This window comes from Arachis ipaensis, chromosome B5 (genome assembly GCF_059453495.1).
Source record: "Arachis ipaensis isolate K30076 ecotype BB chromosome B5, ASM5945349v1, whole genome shotgun sequence".
NCBI lineage: Eukaryota > Viridiplantae > Streptophyta > Magnoliopsida > Fabales > Fabaceae > Arachis > Arachis ipaensis.
Window position 1 is genome coordinate 38066404 of NC_142440.1, and position 22459 is coordinate 38088862.

General features: G+C 35.7%; 1 protein-coding gene and 1 pseudogene across 2 annotated transcripts; both read left to right on the plus strand.

Annotated features, from left to right (window-relative positions):
- The first annotated feature begins 9190 nt into the window (after positions 1-9190).
- Positions 9191-18545, plus strand: LOC107643537 (uncharacterized). 2 transcript variants are annotated; one of them, XM_088486485.1, is made up of 14 exons: positions 9191-9647; positions 11599-11786; positions 11917-11978; positions 12503-12580; positions 12671-12749; positions 12878-12948; positions 13166-13267; positions 13954-14043; positions 14915-14989; positions 15191-15223; positions 15457-15534; positions 15816-15881; positions 16325-16437; positions 18164-18545. In XM_088486485.1, exons 2-14 carry the CDS (start codon positions 11726-11728, stop codon positions 18180-18182), a joined length of 927 nt encoding a protein of 308 aa, XP_088342611.1. In that variant the 5' UTR covers positions 9191-9647; positions 11599-11725; the 3' UTR covers positions 18183-18545. The 2 variants fall into 2 exon arrangements, with proteins under 2 accessions (XP_088342611.1, XP_088342612.1); XM_088486486.1 differs by lacking the exon at positions 9191-9647 and adding an exon at positions 10623-10735.
- Positions 18546-19439: 894 nt separating this feature from the next.
- On the plus strand, positions 19440-20965 carry LOC148563891 (uncharacterized; annotated as a pseudogene).
- The last annotated feature ends 1494 nt before the right edge of the window (positions 20966-22459 follow it).

Here is a 22459-nt window from a genome sequence, read left to right on the forward strand (position 1 = left end):
GCCACTCTCTACTTCATTGGAGTGTAGATTCCCATAATTGTCTTCATCCCTTGCAACCTCCTTTGTTTGTGCATCTTCCTTCTTTGTTGGTGCATCAACCTCTTTTGTTTTTGCATCTTCCTCTTCTTCCATGTGTGAGGGTGGAAAGTTCTCTAATTCACTGGAGTATAAACTCCTTTGATTGATTTCCTCACTTTCTTCCATAGGATCTTGCATTATATCTCTTGGGAAGAAATTTGCTTGCTCCTCTTCCTGTGACTTGATAATCGACTGCACATGTTTCTCTACATTTTTGACACTTGTCTTTATATCATGTATGCATTCTTTCATGAGAAGCTCAAGATCTGATGGTATTTGAAATGAATAAGGAGATGGTGGCTCTTGATATGAATAAGAAGGAGGTGATGGGTGTTGATAAGAGTAAAAAGATGATGGTTCTTGGTATGGATAGGGAGATAGTGTCTCTTGATATGGGTAGAAAGATGATGGTTCTTGATATGGATAGAGAGGTGGTGGTTCTTGGTATGAGTATGGAGATGATGATTCTTGATATGAATATGGAGATGGTGGTTCTTGATAGTTAGAACATGGAGCACCGAAGTTTCTTTAGTTTTGACTTTGCAAACTAAAATTTGGGTAGTTCCACATCCACAATAATATGAATCACTACTTGGGTGTGAGTAGTAATCCATATGATCTTTCTCCATTATTTTTCCTTAGCACAAAACACCAAAAAGTATTAAACGCACCATGTGATAAACAGGAAAGTAAAGAAGAAATAACAGAATTCTAAAATTAAAATAAGAAAAACTAAAATAAAACTAACTAGGAAACACCAAACTTAATTTCAGAAATTAAGAAAAATATTAGTACTATTTATTTATTTAAATTTTTTTTAAAAATTAAAGACAGAAATAAAATAAAACTAATAAAATATAGAAAAATAAAAAAATGTAATAATGAACGGAAACAAAACGAAATTAAAAAAATAAAAATAGAAAGGAAAATAAAATAAAAAAACGACGTAAAGTTTTGAAAAGAAAAAAATATTAAAAGGAAGTGAAACCAAACCCAGGGAGAGGGGAAACAAAACGAAAAGTAAGAGAAAAAAAAAACAAAGAAAAAAAATTTGAAAATAGAAATTAATAATATTAAAATAAAACTAATTAAAAGAAAAAGTATCTAATCTAAGCAATCAAACAATGAGTAGTTGTCAATCACAATCAATCCCCGGCAACGGCTCCAAAAACTTGGTGTGAAATTTACAACCATAAACTAACCGCCAAGTGCACCGGGTCGTACCAAATAATACCTTACGTGAGTAAGGGTCGATCCCACGAGGATTGATGGATTAAGCAATAATAATTGAGTGATAGGCTTAGTTAGACAAACAGAAAATAGTGTTTGGAAGTTCAAAAGCATTAAAAAGTAAATTCAAAGTTGAAGACAGGTAGGTGAATAGGTGAGGAATAAAATATGGAGAAAGCAGTTAAGTCTTCAGAGTTATCTATTTTTCCGGATTTACTTTCCTTACTAACTATTTTAATTATGTAGGATTTAATTTATAGCAAACTATATGTGACTAGACCCTAATTCCTTAGACCTTTCTAGTCTCCTCTAAAATTCATTAACTGCCAATTCCTTGGTCAATTAATTCCAATTAGAAGCTACATGATCAAATTCCCGTTTATATGCCACAAAAACTCTAATTACCCAAAAATAAAAGGATTATATGTCACGTATCCCGTTAAATCCAGATAATTAAAATTTAGGAGAATATATTTTCAAGCTGTTGTTCAAGAGCTTTTCCAAGTTATACAAGAACTCAAATAGAAAGAGGGTCATACTTCCGTTCCACCCAAATTCATAAGATAAAGAGCGAAAACAATTCTTAAATTATAAATCCATACATGAATTAAAATAGAAAAAGCAATAAAGTCAATCCATACAAATAGACAGAGCTCCTAACCTTAACAATGGAGGTTTAGTTGCTCATGGTTCAGAGTAGGAAACTAGGATTGTAAATTGGAATGGAATAATGTTGCCCGGAACCTCTCAAAAGAGAGGTTTCTTCTCCCTTTTATATCTAATCCTAATAAATTTAAAATCTAATTTTTAAAATTGAAATAATATCTTTTCCTAAAATTAATATTTGAATTTAAATTTGAACTAATTAACAAGTCTTTAGTTGATGGGTGGGGACCACTTGTTTAGCCCATTCTGCAGCTTCTAATCTGTGTTTTTCTGGGCTGAAAACTGGGTCAAAACAGCCCAGAAATCGCCCCCAGCATTTTTCTGCGTTTTCTGCACATGGCATATGTCACGCGTACGCGTCGATGGTATTTTCTGCGAGTCACGCAGACGCGTCAGGTACACGCATACGTCGTTCTGCAAATCTTCAAATCACGCGTACGCGTCAGTCACGCGCACGCGTCGCTCCTTGCTGCCATCTCCTTTGATTCTTATGCTGCAAAAACTCCATCAAATTCTGCCGAATGCTACCTAAAATAAACAAAATTGCAAAAGACTCAAAGTAGCATCCATATTGGCTAAAAGATAATTAATTCTTTATTAAACTCAACAAATTAGATGCAAATTCACTAGGAAAAGATAGGAAAGATGCTCACGCATCAAGCTTCCTTTCATAGTGAAAGGCTTTATTTTCTAACTTTTTGTACTGCTCCTGGGCTATTTCATTAATGAACGTGTTCGGTTGGGTGCTCGGACGTGCAGGAGGAGGAGCCAAAGGGTTGGCTTTCTCCTTACCTTTACGACGCATCCTGAAAAAGATAAAAACAGAATACAACTCAGGAGAAGCAGATAAAAATCACAGAGACTAAGAGAAAATAGTCAAATGAAGGATATTAGAGCCAATAAGGTAAACAAACACTCAATTGGGAAAAACATGTTCAAAACAAGTGACAAGCTCAAAAGGAAATCTATTTTTTCACAATCAAGCAACCTAAGAAATCAACAAAAGAGAATGAATAACAATTAAAACATATGTGACTTAGGTGTAACAATACAAGTGAATTGAATTCAAAGGAATTGATTAATTGCAATTTTGCATTTGAATTGAAAAGATTAGCAAAAATTGGCACAAAAAGGCAATAATCAATTTGACAATAAAAGCATGCACTTACTCATGTTAAGAAGGTGATAAATAATCACATGCACATGACTTCTTGTTTAAAACAATACTCGATTGAAAACAGATTGTATTGCTCAAAAACTTTAAGGAACAAGTGGCTATGTGTGTGGTTATCTATTTTTTTTTTTTTAAATTTCATGAGTAAGCAACAACATCAATTCACTAAACAAACCATTTTACGCACTTATAATGCACCAACAAGTAATCAAGATTGGAATTTCAAACCATGTTGGTGTTTAAGCAAAAATTGGTAATAAGTACATAACTCAGCAAATTACCAAGCTAAAGGAAAATATGCACAGCTAAGGTAACACCAAACAGAATAATCATACAGCTATAGATTCAAGTTCAGTTGGTGTTCAAGCAAAAATAATACAAGGTGCATAATCAAGATTTAAATTCAATCATCATCAAAATTAACAGAAAACTGCACAAGCATGAGTGACAATGCATAATGGAAGGAAAAGCCAAAACCTATACTGATCAGACACAGAAATTGAATAAAAAATCCATTCAGGCATTAAGCATGTTATGTGCAGAAGATTCAGACAGCATTCTTAGTACAATATAGCAGTAAAGCAACCCAGAAAATTCAACAATAATCAGCCAACAATCAACATTCAATCCAGAAAACCAGAAATAAACTAACCTAAGACCTTCTAATCACTAAAACAGAATTGAAAAGCAGTGAAAATAAAGGAAATGAAACAGAAACAGGGGGCAGCAGGTTACAGGGAAGGGAATGGAACCTGTGTTGGTGGGAAAGAGAAATAGACGGAGAAGGAGGGTGGTGGCGGATGTCGCGGCGGCACAGAAGCTCGCCACCGCTGGTGGTGTTTCTGCACTGAAAGACGTAGACTAGGTTGGCTGGCGCGGGCAGGGTGCAGCGCAGAGAGAAGAGGAATGTGGGAGAAGAAAGAAGAGAGAAAAGAAGAAGGAAGAGAGAGAGGGTTGGCGACGGTGGTCGCCGGTGGTGGCGTGGTCGGACGGAGGTGGTGCGGCGGTCGCAGGGTTGAGTGGTGTAGGGTTGGGGTGATAGTGTTCTTCAGAGAAGAAGGGAGAAGAAAGGTTTGGGCGGGTGTTTTGCATCTGAAGCGCGATAGCCCCCTTTTCGAATTAACGTTCGAAAAGTGACATGTGTGTACGCACAATGTAGTGTGCGGACGCACACAAGGGAAAAATGAGGGGTGAGCGCGCGCACAACAGCGTGCGGCCACTGCGAGCAGAAAGGGTAACAACGTCTGTGCGCACGTACAAAGCATGTGTGTGCACACACAAAGGGGAAAAGGGGGTTGTCCCCACGCACAAAGGGTGCGTGTGCTGCTACCAGAAGGGTTGCCCAAGGCTGTGCGTGCGCTCAGTGCTATGCGCATGCACAGATGGTTGTCTCTCCTTTTTTTTTTTAAATGAAAGGGTGAAGTGTGCGTACACACGCAAGGTGTGCGGACGCACAGGGAGAAAAGAAGGCAGTGTACACACGCACAAGCCGTGCGCGTGCTGTGAACAGAGTGGGTGTTTAGGAGTATGCGTGCGCACATTGCTGTGCGTACGCACAGGGACGGAAAAATAGGGGAACTGTGCGCGCGCACAAGGCTGTGCGTACGCACAGGACTCTGTTCCTGCAACAAAAATTATGCCTCTAAGGCATCAATCATGATATCCAAAACAGGTTTTCAAGTCCAAAAACACCATAAAACTCCAAAAACACATTATTCCACTAAAATTACCTAACAAACATTAAAATAAAACTAACCAACCAAGCAAAGCAACTAATTATTCATGAAACAAAACTAAAAGAGAGAAAGTTAGAAGGATATTACCATGGTGGGGTGTCTCCCACCTAACACTTTGGTTTAAAGTCCTTAAGTTGGACTTTTGAGGAGATCCTTGTTAGGGCGGTTTATGTTTTCACTCCTCCTTGAATCTTCAACCAAGTTTGCTCATGATTTGACCTCCGGGGTCCCAAATGAATTGCGTCGAACTCTTAAGAGATTCAAAGCTAGCAACTAGGATCCATGAGTGTTGACTTTTGAAACTAATGCCCGGATCCCATACTTTAGCTTCTTTATCATCTTCTTGTTGATTCTTGCTTTTGCACTTGGATAAACAACCTTCTAAATTTTCCTTGTAGCACTTAAATAAACCTTGCGATCCTTCCGATTGGACTTTGCACTATTTACACCTTGAATTTCTTTTGCAACCAACATCCACTCTTTCACCATGCACCAACCCAAGAAGAACCTTGAGTTGGTAATCCGTTTCCAAGAGAGCAAATTGATGTGGGCCTATGAAGCTCATTGAAGATATTGTTACCCACTCCATTTGTCCTTGAAACGGAATTGCTTCCTCACCAACTTATTCCTCCTCTTCCCCATAACTTAAGTCATAAGAAGGAAGTTGTGAGAATTTTACCTCCTTGTCTCCATCAATCTTAAAGGGAAGAGGAGATTGACCAAGGAGGACAAAAGATCATTAATGATGGAATCCTCATCTTGATCAATCTCCCTCAATTCTCCCTTTCTCTCCTCCAATTCCAACACTCCACTTTCTCCCTCTTGTTCTAATTCAAGCTCTAACCCTTCTTCTTTTCATTGTGGCTCCATGCTCTCCTCTTTACTACATTCCTTCATTGCTCCTCCACATTCCTCAAGGGGAATGTCTTGATTGCTTGAGCATATTGAGGTTAAGCGGTTCACCGTTTCGGCTATGGTGGCCATGAATTCCCCTTACTTCCTTCGGAACCCTTCTTGCTCTTGAAAGAATGCTTGAAGGTCTTGTTCTTCTTGGGGCAAGGGTTGAAAAACTTCACATTTAGGCGGAAAAGAAGATTTAAAGGTTGGAAGGAAGGTTGTATATGTGGGAGGTAGGTCATGTGGGTGGGGATATTGAGGTGGTGTATAAGGGGGTGATGGTTCATATGGTTGGTAACAAGGTGTATAGACATTTTGGTTCCATGGAGGTGTATGGTGTGGTGCTTGAAGGTTTGGTGATTGGGGGTTGTGTATGAGGTATTTCTCATATCCTTGGGGTTGATATTCATATAAGGGAGATCTTAGAGAAGGATTTGACTTGTTGTATGGTGGGGAAGATTGCTCCTCCCTCCATCGCTTCTCCCACTCCTTGATACAATCCCAACTTGAATTCATTATACCCTACAAAACAATCACAACCAAGCTCCAAGCAACAAGGGTGACATCTCATAGAAAAAGTAAGAAATATAAACAAAAGACATCAACAACCAAGAAAAATAAACACCCAAATATTAATAAAAACAACCAAATAATTAAAAAGTGAGATATTTACACCATCAACATATTTACGACAACCTAAGATATAACACCGATTGCATCCCCAGCAACGGCGCCAAATTTGATGAGCGAGGGTTTGTTGTTTGGTCTAGAATCGATTAAGACAAGAATTAATTCGTTAGTAGCATAGTCTAAACTAATAACGAATCCTCGTGATCAAATGTAAAGTTCAAATCAAATATAAACCGAGATCAAGAGTAATTCAACCTCAGGTCGTTCTCTCTAGGGATGCAATTGAAGTGTTATGCTTTCGGTTGTTAGGGCAAAAGAGTGGTTTCCAAATCAAAGAACGAAAGATTAAAAGAACTTAAGAAATAAAAGAACTAAGGGATGATCAAAATTGATGTTAATGCAAGTAAAAAGGAAGCAAGGTCAAAACTAGTGAAAATGCTAAAATGCATAAAAGAGCCTTGACTTGGGAATGAGGATCCAAGGAATCCTATCATTGCCATAACCACAACTATGGTAATTATCATGGGTTAATCTCGCTTAGTTAACCCCAAACATCGAGGAGTAAGTCAAGCAAGCATAATTGACCTTAATCCATAAGTCCTAACCAACTTACCAAACTAGTTGATAAAATGCTAGCTTTAATGGAAACAAGAGTCAACTAACTCCCCAAGAATTACCACTAAATGTCAGACATTATGACTCTAGTATCCTAGGAACTCAAACCCCTAAGCCAAGGTATGAAAATCTATTCAAAATTACCAAGTGACATTTTCACAAACACTTGGTGGGCATAAAACTAAAACATGAGAAATTTGCAAAGAAAAATAGAAAAGTATAACCAATTATCAACAAAACCAAATATAAACAAGCAATCAAGCATAAAGAAAGCATGAAACATAAAATTCATCAATCAAAACTTAAAGAAACTCAAAATTGCAATTATGAACAAGGTAACTTGAACCAAAAGGAAATGAAATTAAAAGTGCTATAATTAAAGAAGAAATTGAGAGTACTTACAATTAAGATGAGCAAAATCAAAGATCAAAACTTCTATAAAATGCTACAATAGAGAATTGAAAAACCCTAAGAAAGCATTCTACTCTACTCCTACTCCTATGGAAGCTTCCTAACTAATGCTACCTAATGAAACTTAGTCTAAAATTGAGCTCTCTTCATATGTGTTGAATTCCCCTTGATATAGCATCCAATTTCAGCCTTCAAGCCTTCCAAAATGGGCCAAAAGCCTTCAAAAATCGTGCAACACGTGTTTCATTAATGAAATCATGTGCAGGGTTTTGTGCGTACGCACAGATGTGTGCGTATGCACACTTGGCTGAACGTTCTTCTGTGCGTACGCACGGGTGCTTGTGTGCACGCACACTTCGCTGTGTGTACTTTTCCTTGTTTTCTTCATGTGTTCTCCCTTCTATATGCTTTCTTCCACTTTTGCTTTGCCAATCTTGCCTAAATGACCTAAAAATCACTCGCAAAACATATCACGGTATCGAATGGAAATAAAGTGGAATTAAATTGCTCAATTTAAGCACAAAAATATATGTTTTCACATTTAGGATCAAATTAGGGAGACATCACAAAAGTATGCTATTTTGGTGCTTAAGTGTGAGTTTATGTGATGAAATCTATCCAAATTCAGTCAAAATATATCATGAAATATAGACTCATCAATGCTACGACAGAGGAGATGGAGGTAGTGCAAGATGAGGTGAGGGAAGGTTAGAGAGGTGAAGATGAGATGGAGGTAGAATGGGAATTTAAAAAGTTGAATAGGGATGTTTTTTGAAAGAAAGATTATTAAAGTTTCAATTTTTGTCCCCCAAAATTTTAGTTTCTTGTATCCCCACTTTCTAAAGTAGGAATTAAAAATTTTGTATCTCGAAATTGAAATTTTATTTAGTCTCTAGCTAGCAAACATAATACTAGGTTTAGTCTTGGTCTCAATGTAGTACCCCATATCAAACGTAGCATAGAAAAGAGAGACTAACCCAGCAACCACTCACCCCCACCTTTTGTCCTTCTCCATCGCCGAACTTCTCTCTGTTGGCCAAAGGGTGCCATTGCCGTTGAATTACCCTTCAAAAAACTCTCTCTCTCTCTCTCTCTCTCTCATGTTACTCTTCTGCTACTACTATAGTTTGTTTACTCTATCATTGTTGCCGGTTCGTTGCCCAAATAGCCTTTTTGCTCGTCTCTCTATTCTCCGCCGCGACTGACATCACTGTTGGTCTCTTTGGCATCGTCGACGATAAGCTTCTCGCCTCTGACCTTGACATTCGTCCTTGACTCCCTGCATCGTTGCTGTGGGTCTTTTCACTCTGTTCTTTACCTGTGTTTTTTTCTTTTGTTTTTTTTATGATTTTATTTATTTTATCTTTTAAAATTATAGGTTAAACTAAACTCAAATAAATTTGTAATATGATTTTTAATATTATTTATTTGATTGCTGATAAAATAAAATTAATAATAAGATTTTGTGATATTTATTGTTGGTTGTTGATAATTGATAATAGTAATAGTAATAGAGTTGAAGTGAAACAAGATAGGTTTATGGTGTTTAACAATGTTCTGAAAATCGGACCGGACCGACCGGTCGAACCGATTTAACTGTGAACCAGTAATATTAACGGTCCGGTTAGGCATGTAAAACCGATAATCAGAAAATCGGTAAAAAAACTGTTGAACCGGACGAGAACCGGTCGGTCGGACCGAACCGGAACCCGGCCGGTTTACACAAAAAAAGGGAAGCTGCTTCGTTTCTTTCTCCCGTTCTCCCTTTCTTTCTTTCATTTAGAAAGAAATCACACAAACCCTAGCACTGTAAGCCTACACCACCGCCGCCGCAAGGAGTGGAATATTGCCGCCGTCCGTCGCACTCAAAGTTCGCCATCCGTCATCTAGCTCCCCTCGTGCTCCAAGTCTTCAACCCCTGTTCGCTGTCACCGATCGCGGCTGCTTCCTCGAGCTCGGCGTCCGTCGTCTTTGTCTGCTCAGCCGTCCTTCCGTCGTCGTTTGTTTGCCGTTCACGTTCACGTATTCGTTCAGCTGTCGTCTTCGTTCGCGTTCTTCGCCGTTCACGTTCGCTCGGCGTTCACCGTTCGCGTTCACTCGCTGTTCACCGTTCGAGTTCGTGTTCGTCTGGAAGCCACGTTGCTCCGCTTCAAACTCTGCGACCAACCCGCGCGCTCCACCCAGCCGTCGAACTACTCTCTTTTGTCACCGTGAGTTCCCTAAACCCGCCACCAGACAATACACTCACACAACACAAATACTCTTCTTCAAACTCTGCATCTTCTGATTTCTATTACAATAAGTAATTATTTGACTTGGAAGTGGTTTGGATTTTTTCATAGACTGAATTAAAGTTACAGTAGTTATGTTCTCTTCTCTGTCACATTGAAATTAAGCTTTGAATTCTCTTATTTCGTTTTAATTTCACCGCACTCAACATGTTTGATGAAATGCTTTAACCATATTTCTGGTTGGTTTTATAATTTCTAGCTCTTAGAAACTTAGTAAATTGATTGCATGTGAAATTAGAATAATTGGATCAACATGTTTGATGAAATGCTTTAACCATATTAGCATGATGATTCCACTTGCATTAATGTTCTTCTGGTAGATTTTAATTGTTATTGTGAACTTGTTAATTTGCTAAGTTCTTGTGTTCTTCTGTTACTTTTAATTTTTTTTGTTTTTGCTGTGATTTTCTGTTCTTGAACTTGTTAAGTTGATAATTTGCTAAATTTTTGGGCTGCTGTTGTTTTAATTTGCCAAATTGTTAGGTTGCTGCAACATAATTTGTTGGATTTTCTATTTAGGTCATGTTCTTGTTTATTTGCTAAATTGTTGTTGTGTATTTATTGTTTATTTGCTGGATATTGGTAATCATTGTCTTTGAGATTATTTATTATGCAGGTTTAGTGTCATCACTGTTTTGGAATGTTTTATAATGTACTAATGTTTGTTGCTGTTTTGTAATTGCTGGTTGCAGGTTTAGTGTGATTATTGGTTAATATTTTGTAATGTTTGGTGCTGAATGCTGATTGTTGAGTTCAGATATGGTTGTTTATTTTGACTTGGGTAAAGAGACTTATGGTCATTTTTTCCTGTCTTATACCAATTCAGATGATTATTTTCAGAGGATGAGCACTTATTTCTGTATCTTGAGAAACTGTCTTTGTGTGTTATGAGCATTTGGTGAAGCTTGTATTGTACCTATTCAAAGTTTAGTTTCACCAAATGGTCTTCAAAGCAACTCATCCAAAATGCTGCTGCACAAACCCAAGTCTGTTGTCTCTTAAAGCCTGTATGCACCTTCATTTGGTGAAAGCCTTTCTAGCACTAGTCCACTACCAACTTTGTTATTAATAATGTTATCAAATTTATTTATCCAAGTACTATGCTTATTTTTTAGTTGGATTTATGATAATTCATTTGATATTCTTTCTATTCTTGTCAGATATTTCTTTTTTGTGTACTGATGAGGAATTGTACTTCATTAGAAAACCTCAACTTAATACTTGCATATTTATAATTTATTATTCTATTCTAAAACGGTTTTTTTGGTTAAAACACTGGTTAGATCGGTTGGACCAATAAACCAGTAAATCAGTGACTAGAACGGTTTAATGACTGGTCCGGTTCTCAGAACCTTGGTGTTTAATAATATAAAAGTGCTGGATTTTGCTTTTAGACAAGTGCAAAATAAATTGTTTGCCCAATTGTTTTTGTTTGGCTTATGCTTAAGATTCTTATGTTGGACGCATGTTTTAGACTAAAATTTTAATTGATTTGTAAAATTTTTTATATATTTTTCTTTTTTATATCTTTATTTTTTGAATAGTTGTGGTAGATAATTATCTATAAAGACAAGCTAATGTTTCTTTGGTTGAATTGATTCAAATATTATGTGTTGATTATTTATGTGTATTTTGATTATTTTTAATTATAAATTTTAATATTTAAATTTATTTATAAATTTTTAATAATAAATTATAGATAAATTATTATGTGAAATTTTAAATTTTATTAATCTAACAATTATCAAATTAAATATTAAAATTTTAATAATTTTATTTTTATATTTAATTTAACGGATTTAATTATGGTTTAATTTTGATTGGACAATTCACTTAACCGGTTTGGTTTTTGCAACCTTGATTGATTCAGGCATTCAGCAACTTTTGTAGCTTCGACCCAGAAGATAAAAAAAGAAAGAAGAAAATCAACTATAGAAGCGGACAGGGCGCCGGAACCTCTCTCTCTCTCTCTCTCTCTCTCTCCGTAAGTCGTAACCATGGCTATGGCTATGCAAAGCGGGATCGGCTTTTCCAAGATTCTCATCATAGCTGGAGCTGGTCTCTCTCTCTCTCTCTCTCTCTCTCTCTCTCTCTCTCTCCTGAATCGGATATGCACCCAACGCAATCAGTTTGTTCTCTATATACCCCTACCTCACGTTATCTGATTCCACTGTGTTCTCACTTTCAGGCTACACCAGTACCGTCCTCATCAAGAACGGTAAACTTTCCGATTTAATTGGCGAGCTCCAGGTATTGCTTACATAATCTCACATCCTTCACTTCATTGTCTGTATCAAGTTTTCTATTTTTATTATTATTTTTATTTTTATTTTTTTTTTCTTTTTTTCTTCTTTGATTTTGAAATTCAATTGCAAATATGCTTTGATTGCAATCTATTTTTTTCTGGTGATGTATTTAGTGCACTGGTATTGAAATTGAGGAGGTTGTGTTTGAATAGGGAAATTAGGGTTTCGAATGATCGCTCTTTTTTTTCTAGGTTAGTGGTAGTTGTAACAGAGTATGGCTTCGGTTTCCGCAAATTTGAACTTTGGAGAGTTCGTGTCATACTAGAGCTATATAGTTATGTACCAGAAAAGGGAAAAAAAGCTAGTATATATAGTTGTTTTATTAGTCTCTGTTTTTTGATAAATTAGTTATAGGACTTGCACTTTGTCGTGCATATTGGTATTTGTTTCTGATTCTATACTAATTTTTTTCCTTTCTTTTTCTCTCCACTTCTAAGTTTTTTTTTCCTTTGTTTATTGTTTTTTTAGTTGTTGGTGAAGGGATGGGAAAAATCTGGCGATCACAGTGAAGGTGAAGGTGAATATGCTGATGCCATTGCTGCGCAGGTAACAGGCTGGTTGATCATGGTATAAATGCCTTTGTTTCCTGAATACACTTGAAAAATTATTTAACTTATTGCTGGATTTCTACACTAGGTGCGTCGATTGGCAAATGAAGTTCGGCAGTTAACATCAAGCAGGCCAATTACAGTACTGAATGGGGGTTCTGGAGAAAGTAATATATATAGTGGCATCTTTTTTCTTTTTTCTTTTTATTTTTATTTTGCCATGTGGTATTTTTTCAGAGTCTCTTATTTTGTCTGCCCCATTCCTTGTTTTTTAAGGGTTTATCCTTTTCTGCAGGTAACTTATCTTCACTTGTGGTTCCAGCAGCTGCATTGGGTGTTGTGGGTTATGGTTACATGTGGTGGAAGGTATGGAATTGGTTTTGGTTTGTTTTTGTCTTAGTTCCATTGGTATGTTGCTGACTTATGAGCATTTATTGTTTCAAAATCTTTTTTCATTTAAGGTTGCAAATTGTAGCTATTTTAATCACCCAGAATTCTTTTGAATAGATTTTTCCATTTTATCATTGTGGCCTCAATGATTATTTGTGATACTGATTCTTTTTCTTTCCCTTTCCAATTTCAGGGAATCTCATTCTCAGATCTTATGTATGTCACTAAACGTAGTATGGAAAAAGCTGTTTCAGATTTGACAAAAAAGCTGCAGCATGCCTCAGATGTCATTGCTGTAGGTTTCTGTTAGCTGCATGTGATTTTATTGTATTTTCATACCATTTAGCACAGCTGAATTGAATACTATGTGCCTTCACTTATGTTTGACTTGATTTCTATTGAAAAATATCATTAATGATTATTATGGTCACAGATAAGGTGTAGTATATGTATATAGGCACAGTGTAGAGTTGGATAGAATATTTAGTCTATGCAAGCTTCAAACTTAGTATAAAATCAAGATAAAATGTCATCAAGAATTTAATAAGTTTGCATGAGTGTTAGGGTGAAAGTTCCTTAAAAACTTGGATGATTTGAAGTTTATGTTATGTAGGATTCCCAACTCCATGAAAGCTTTTAAATCTTTTATGGCCTGATTTCTGGGCAAGGAGCTACCAGGAGGTAGCTATTTTCAAACAATGGTCTAAACCATGTTTAGTCCAAGATCTGTTTGATTCATGAAATACTGGAAAGATAAAAAGGGAGCAGAATAGCTAATTGACCTTAAGGAACAATAGACCATTAGGAAGAAACTGTGTTTCCAGCATAAAGTGTTTTTCCAAATGGCTAGAAATATTTTTGTCACATGTGGCGCCATGACCCAGACATGTTGACATATGTATCAAAGCACCTTTGTTTTAACATGGAAACTAATCTGTGTAAATGTTTTAGAACTCATCCTCTCAATTCTTTTGCTGGCAGGATGCTAAGAAGCATTTGACACAGAGGATCCAACATTTGGATGACAAAATGCTCAAGCAGAATGAATTGGCACGGTCAATTAAGGATGAAGTATGTCTTTCGTTACATGCATATTCTTATATTTTCACATGTTCACAATGCAATCAGTTTTAGATCATAAGTCATAAACATGCTAATTACAATACATGCATACATCTTTAGTTACATATTTAAATAGGCGCAGGTACTCATAACACTGCAAAACAGCAGGATCAGGTTTCCTGTGGAAGTCATTTTGAGAATTCAGTCTATCTGATTTTGAGATGTTACTAGTCTATGTGTGATACATTTTGTCGTTGATTATGAAATATTTTCTCCAAATGATTCACAAGCTCTTTAGGAGCATCGGTTTTGGTTTCTCTTGATGGCCCAAGGATTTCAAGTGTAATTGTTAAGATCAAACTATTGTCTTTATCTTAACATTTCCTAACCAAGTCACCATTTGCTCTTTCAACCTTATTCCTTAAGCTCCATTTATATATCGAATCCCTGCAACAAATTCAGTTTCACAATATTTAACCGTGCAATTATTATTTTTACGTACTATTTGACCTTTGAATCATAAAAGTTCAAACCAAGTAAACATTCTTTTTTAATTCTAAATTCTGAACTTTCAAACCTGACAGCATTTGACTTGGTTACTTTAATCAAATCACTGAAATATTTTCCTGCATTACTCGGAGCATCTAGATATGGTTTAAAATACTTAAAACAGAATATATTTGTAGATGCATATCATTTCTTTTATAACCTACCCTACGATTCTAATGAGCTCATTTAAGTGAGCTGTGTTCCTGTCCCAGACAATGTAGTTTGCCAATGCCATACTCATTTGTGTTGTGTATGCTATAGTTTGTAGATTTTACTAGAGAAAGGAAGATAATAGTAAGTTAATAACAATGGTTAACATCGTGATATGCAGGTTGCTGGGGTTCGAAGTACAATTACTAATTTCCATGATGACTTGGGAATCTTGCATTACACAGTGGGATCATTGGTATGTTTGATTTCGTGCATTGGCTTGTTAGTAGTTGTCATTGTCGCCTTGCTAATGTAGAATTTTGAAGTAGATTTTGGAGTTGAGTGCATTTTAATTTTCATTCAAATTAAAATGATGTATTTAGCGTTATATATCACATTTTATGCGTCTTTATTTTATATGTGCTGTTTCTTATTTTATTCATTGTCTGTATTTCAGGATGAAAGATTGGCTACACTAAGTGGCATGCAGGTAAAACATTTTTTATGTCCTTGTTAAGAAAGCCATCTCTGACTTTTTGTCATAAGCTTTTCCTACGCTTATTTGTATTTAAATGATCTGTACATAATTTTTATTCTAAGTTCACCATGTCACCATGACATGGAAAGAAATTTTAGGTTTTCTCTACTAGAAACACTGCCATGCGGGCTTAGTATGAGATTTTCACCTAAACAAATACTGATCCAGAATTCTGGTTGCTTCAGGATGATGCAAATCAAGGTTTGGCGTACCTCATCGACTTCGTACATGGGAAAACCCGCAAACCACCTGAATTCTTGCAGGTTGGATTCATTTTTGATAATCATGTTCACCTTTGCTGTTTCTTCCTCTCTAATTATGTTTGGATTTCTGAATATGCAAATTGTATAGAATGTGGACTATCATTGATCATCTGAGTATTAAAGTGACAGTGAGAGACATGGACAACTTGAAGTACTCATAGTTGACATTTAAAATTACTATTTCTGACAATTTATGTTCTGTTGGTGGCTTAATCATTGATTAATCTCTCCATTGTCCTGTTTGGATAATCTGATGATGTAAATTAATGAATAATCTGCAGGAGCGGCTGAGGATTTCTGCAAAATCCCGTAGTGTTCTCACATATCAGGGAGCTCCAAGTCTGATGGTATTTTTTAACTCAGTTTTTTCTACTCTTATTTTCTTCCCAGTGGAACATTGACTTTGTATTACTCTGTTAATATGGTTGTGAATCTGAAATTCAATTTATTTATTAATTCCTATTCTCATTGTTAATGGTGAAAATCCTTCACATATTTATTTGCTGAAGTCTCTTCCCGTATGAATTAGATCTTCACAGAAAATTTTTTACTTTTAACTGTTACATTTGTCCAATGAAACAAATAAGTGGTCTGGAGTTATTTCTATTGTGGACAGTTCTCTTCAGTTTTCACTTTAGTTGATGCGCCATTATCCATACTTGTCTCCTATTAATCTTCTATGATTAAGACACTAGTTTTTACAGAAGGTTATGGTATTTGTCTACTTGATAAAAACTAAATTTGAAAGCTGCTGCTTAAAGTATGCTCAATGATCCTGATTTACTTGCAGGGACTCAAAGACATTGCGGAAACAATGCGTAGTGATTTAGACAGGTCAGCCTCTGACGGTATCTTATCAGATGGCATGGATAAGCTAGAGCATCTGCGAAGGCCATTGCTGAGGTTTGTTAATATTGTTCTTTGAATCTTCTTGCCCTTTCTGGGAACCGTGTATTGAATGTTTTGAGATTCTAAATCACAATGGTATTTAAGTTTTTTATGGCACCATTCTCCCCGGTTTACCCTAGGTAGGTATGAAGAGCACCACCAATTTAAGTTGGCGTTGATATGTTAAAGAACTAGTATTTTTACTCGTAATAATAATATTACGGGAATATAAATATTTTAAAACTATGTCGGTTTTGTTCTGACATCATAGATTATGGCACAAATATTTATAGAATTAAACTACTTTTACAAAAATATCGTAGGGGACAAAAGTCCCCGTCAACTAAGAAGACCAAGATCTCCGTAGATAAAAAAAAGTCAAATAATAAGATTTAGTTATTATTTTCATGTGAAAGAGTTTAATTTTTTTACTAATAATTAATTTTAACATACCTTATCTAAAATTTGAAAGAATTTCACGTGTATACTTTTACATTTGATTAGGTGTTAAGTCTATTGTACAAATAAAATAATGAATTTTTCTACTTGCTATTTAAAAATAATATTTTTTCTCTCTATGTATATAAAAATATAATTAGATATTAGCATAAAAAAAATTATATTAATAGTTAGAAGATTAACTCAATTAATTTTTTTTTAATAACTTAATGTTGATTCTAGATTTTAATAACAACATTAGTATTATCTTTAAATTATATATAATAAATATATTTGAGGGAAGAGAAGTGAAAATATAAATTAAAAAGATAAGCAGTAAAAGTTTAAAACTAAAAAAAAATAAAAAAATATGCATATAATAATAATATTTTTTATTTGAATTATATTATTTTATTAATTTTATTTTTTGTAGAACAGAAAGGTAGAGAAAAATAGAAAATGAAAGAAGAGAGAAAAAGATAAAGAAGAATGAGAGAGGAAGTTTGTTAATTTTAAAAGGAAAAATTTTATTTTAATTGTAACGAAAAGATATCTGGTGACATTTTGATTTATCAAATTATTAATATAAATTATATATAGAGTAAAAAGGATAGAGAGAAATAGAAAAAGAGAGGTAGATAAGAGAATGTAGGAAGGGAGTTTATTAATTTTGAAGAGAAATATTTTCTCTCAATTTTAATAAAAAAGTATGTGACACATTTTTGTTATTAAATTAGTTAGTAATATATAATGTATAATATAGTTATATTTCAATTTCAATATTTTAATTTTAATTTAATTTGAATGCAATTAGAAAATGTCATGTTGCACATTTTGATTGTCAAATTTGTAATTGGTCATTGATATATATATATATATAAGAGAGATAGAGTGGATGAAGGAATGAGATAAATAGAGAAAGGGAGAGAGAAGAGAGGAGAATTTTTAAATTTTGAAGGTAAAGATTTGATTTCAATTGCAATTTTGAGGTGACGTGGCACATTTTGGTTGTAAAATTAGTAATAGATAATAGAAATAGATATCTTCCCTTTGCTATGTGCTTAATTGTTGCTTGTTTTAGTGCACCTCTGCATGTGACACAACAAATTGCAGTGTAAAACCCAAAGACTATCTAGCCTGAGACATTGGGGGAGAAACAAAATGGTTGAGATCTTGCCCATATTTAGCAGCCATATATAGGCTATGGATCAAACAACCATGGTGGCTTATCATAGTTCATATCTGTGTGTAGCTCATATACATTAATGTTTTCCCCCCTGAACGTGCTTATTTGATTTTACAGGGCTGCTTCAACCAGGTGATGATGACAAAGTCTTGGTCACCTAACTTCTAAGCGGGCTTTCTTTCACTGCTTGGGCGTAATCGAGCAGCAACTTAAGCTCACTCGCTGATATATACTCCCTCTGAATCTACATAATATTGATACTAGATTAAGTTTTATATTCAAACTAGCGGATGAAGTAATATATTGTAAATAAAGTTTTCTCTTGAAGCTCATGTATTGGTGCAGCCAAGAGCCTATGGTATTCCAGATGTATGTAATTCGTGTCTTAACATAGTATGTTTTTCCTAGGTTGTCATTATGGGTCGCTTTCTTCTAATGTATGAGCTGGATGATCACCATCTTATTATGATATATCTGAAAATGAATTCTTGCAATTCAATAGGCAATTTTTGCAAACGCTTTAAAAGAAAACGTAACATAAAACATTTTACAAAATTAATTTTTGTAAACATCGTTGTTTTGTCATGCAAAAAGGGGGTGAAAAAAAAAAAGAAAAAAGAAAAGAAGATTTGACTGTCTTTCTATTTTCATTCTTATATTCGGTATTTTATGTTTTTAAGATTGTGACTAAACGAGAGTAAATAGAAAAAAAAATTGTTATCTATCTTTCTATATATTTTAACTAAATTCTGGAAATAAAAATATCAAAATAAAATTAGTTAGGTGAAATCTTATAAAGTATGGATAAAATTAAAATTATTTTTTTTATATTTTTGGTAATATTTTTTTATTTTTTAAATTAAAAAATATTGCTAAATAGTAAGAGACATTACTTTAATTTTAACAATACTTTTTAAGACATTATCGTTAGAGATGAACATATAGTAACACCATTCGAACTTGCGGGTATCTATCTCGCTTCTACCTACTCAGGGCGGGTTTTTAGTGGGACTCGCTTCTACCTACTCAGGGCGGGTTTTTAGTGGGACGGGATCCTGGGCGGGGTGGGACAAGGTCGGGTTTAGGACTTTAGGTAATACTTGTCCTGGTATATATATAATTTTAATATATAATATATGTGATATATGTAAAATAATTAGTAAAATAATTAATATTATATTATATGAGTTTTTACTTTAATTTATGTTATGTATGTGATGATGATTATATAAAATTTGAAAATTAATTTTAGGAAAATGGACAAATAGGTTCCTGAACTTTTAATTCGTGGACATTTTACTCCCAGGTTCTTGAACTTTTAATTCGTGGACATTTTACTCCCATGGGACTGGAAAATACAAAACGATCCCTAGCCACTCAAAATGCCGTACAAATGGGTCCCTCCGTTCAATCTGCTTCGCCACATGTTACGGATTCAAATTACGTGGCACTTATGTGGCGTAGGAGTGGGTACGTGTCTCCAAGATGCTGTGAACAGGGCTGACGTGGTCCATTGTAGAAAGTTATGGGACATATTGGTCATTGTGCACTAAGACGACGTCGTTTCGGAAAACGTTGTGCAACGGTTCTTATGAGATATGCCAATGATGCCTATATCAGTCACATACAATTATAGGAAGCCCTAGCATTTACGTTTTCCCTCCAAAAAATGCAATGCTTCGTCTCTGTGTTGTCGTCGTTGCTGTTCCATGAAGCAGTTCCATTGAAAATTCGTTGTTCTACCTGCGTCCACCATGGAGAGTAGTAAGTACATTGTTGTTGAAACTTGTTTTGCTTATGCCCTTTATTTGTTATACATGTTGTAAGATGAGATTTATGGGGACTGTAAGTGAGGGTAGTAGCTAATTAGTTGTGGGGTTAATCATTTTTCGGGTATTGTTTAGTGAGGTTTTGGAGATTTTGTTAATAATGTTTGGCTTTGTGTTGTGTTTTGTATTGAAAGATGTTACAGATGGATGATGTATTATGTGTTCCTTGTTCCATCATGGGGCTACTTTTCAAAGGCATCTACCGGTGAGTTAGTCTATCTGCATGGTCAAGTTGAGAGGTTTCCATCGATGGACTTGACTTTTGTCAATTTCGGAGATCTGGTCACGCTGTTCAAAGGACTGGGGTATCGATCGTATAAGGAGACTTACTGGTATGATCCAAAAAGCAAAGATATAGAGTCAAGGTTGCATGTACTGAGGGGGGATGCATGGATCAACCAAATGCGACAGGCTAAGTTGAGGAACAAAGACACGGATGAGTTTTACATTTTTTTAATCATCCTGTTGATCAGCCTCAGATGGTAGATGGTGCTTGTGAGAAAAATGATGAGGTTGAGGAAGAAGTCAATCCAAATGAGTTGGAGAAGTTGGATGACTTATCTACTGATGATGATAGCGATGATAGTGAGGAAGATGAGCTGTATAAACCACCACCTCCTGGTTATGAAAGTGGGAGTGAGAGTGGTGAAGATGATGATGAGGGCAGAAGGGTTAGAGCTGCCAAAGGGAAGAGGAACTCCATCGTCGAGAAAACACATTGAACCCAAGGAAAAGAAAAAAAGAAATAAGCTACAAATGTGTTTAAAAGGCAGAGATTTAAAGCAAGAAGGGTGTGCTCAGTTGGAGAAGGTTCTTCAAAGTTCATTGGGCTTGCTAAACATCCCAACACAAGTGGGCCAACAAAACAACCCAATAGAGTTAGGCCTTCTAGGGAGCCCAATATGAGGCCAGCCATTGCAGAGTATATCAATGATATAGACTAGAGGATGAGGACATTGTGTATGAGTATGAATCTGAGGAGCTGCATACCTCTGTCTCATCGTAGGATGAAAGGAACGAACCACATTGGCCTAAGTTTGATGAACAGTATGGCTTCGGAGAAGGCAGATTTGAGCTTGGCACAAGATGAAGAAAGTTAATCAGGATGCCTGGTCATACCTAATGAAATTTGATCCTGTAACATGGGTAAGAGCCTACTTCATCCATGGTCTGAAAGTTGACAACCTGACTAACAACATATGCGAGTCTTTCAATTCTAAGATTGTCAAGTACAGGTGCAACCCTATACTCACAATGTGCGAGGAATTGCGATGCTATCTCATGAGGCGTATGGTTCAACATAAGAGACTAATAGAGTGCCATCACGGAAAGCTTGTACCAATTCAAGAGAAAAGGTTGAAGCGGCTTGTCAAGCCAAGTAACAAATGGATTGCGGAGTGGATTGGTGATAACGAGAACAAGCATTTTGAGGTCATCTACAAGGGATCTAAATTGGACGTGGATCTGATCAAGCATACATGCACATGTAATAGGTGGCAACTAACCGGTCAGTGTGGATTTCTATTTTCTTTAGTGGAAATTGTATTTCTACCCTTGTTTTTGCTGTCTTTGCCTTACTGCTGGTATTATTATTACTTGGATACGTTTTTGCTATCTTTGCCTTGCTGCTCGTATTATCATTGTTTGAGTTTGTATTTTGCTGTTATTGTTACTTGCATTGTGGTTACCTTGTTGTTGGGTTTTCTGGAAAAGGAATGCCGTGCACTCATACCGTAGCTGCAATTAGAAAAAGACATGATAACATGGAAGATTATGTGCATCCATAGTTATGCATGGAATCTCTGAAGAAGACTTACGAACACTTCATCCAGCCTGTAACTAGTGAAGAGTTTTGGATACGGACTGATCAAACTAGGCTTGATGCACCTGTCATTAAGAGGATAATTGATCGTCCAAAGGTCCATAATAGGCAGAAAGACCCAACAGAAACTGTAATTGAAGGTGAAAAATTGAAGAGGAGTTTTTATGTGACATGCAACAAGTGTGGTCAGACAGGGCACAACTATAAGACTTGCAAGGGTGTGCCATCGAACCCAAATTGAAAACCTAAGACTAACAAATCAAAGAAGACCACTAATAATCTTTCACTTGTGGTTTTACCACTGTCACAATCAGCCCCAGGCAGAGGTACTTAACAAGGTGAAGGATCTTTATGTCCCCCTGATAAAAAACTAAAGGATTTAGTTGTCCATTTTAAAAGTTCTAAGGCACTTACTTATATCTTCTAAATTTGCTTGATGACTTTAGTGTCTCTCTTCATTTATGACATGAACATAACATGGTGTTTCAAAGTGAAAAGAAAAATTCAGTTGAGGCAACCAACCAAAACTGTTCTGATCTGAACCCCACTGTCCAGTCTTCTATTGGGATAAGACGTGAAAACTGCCTATCGATTTGAAGAAATTGTCTTGAACTTATCTAGAACTTATCTTGAAGTTACAGCCTAGCACAACTCCAAATGTGATCCAACAATAAGCTGCTCCAGAAGCTCCATCAGTGCCTGTTTCTGTAGTCCCTGCAAGGCAAGGCCAAGTACCATTCAAACCTCCAACCAAAGTTTCAG

Bases quoted from the DNA above. Each gene is read 5' to 3' on its own strand.
- LOC107643537 (XM_088486485.1), top strand. From the start codon at position 11,726: ATGGCTATGGCTATGCAAAGCGGGATCGGCTTTTCCAAGATTCTCATC. The intron at 12,581-12,670 runs GTAACAGGCTGG...TTTCTACACTAG, and splicing joins CTGATGCCATTGCTGCGCAG to GTGCGTCGATTGGCAAATGA. The intron at 15,882-16,324 runs GTATTTTTTAAC...ATTTACTTGCAG, and splicing joins AGGGAGCTCCAAGTCTGATG to GGACTCAAAGACATTGCGGA.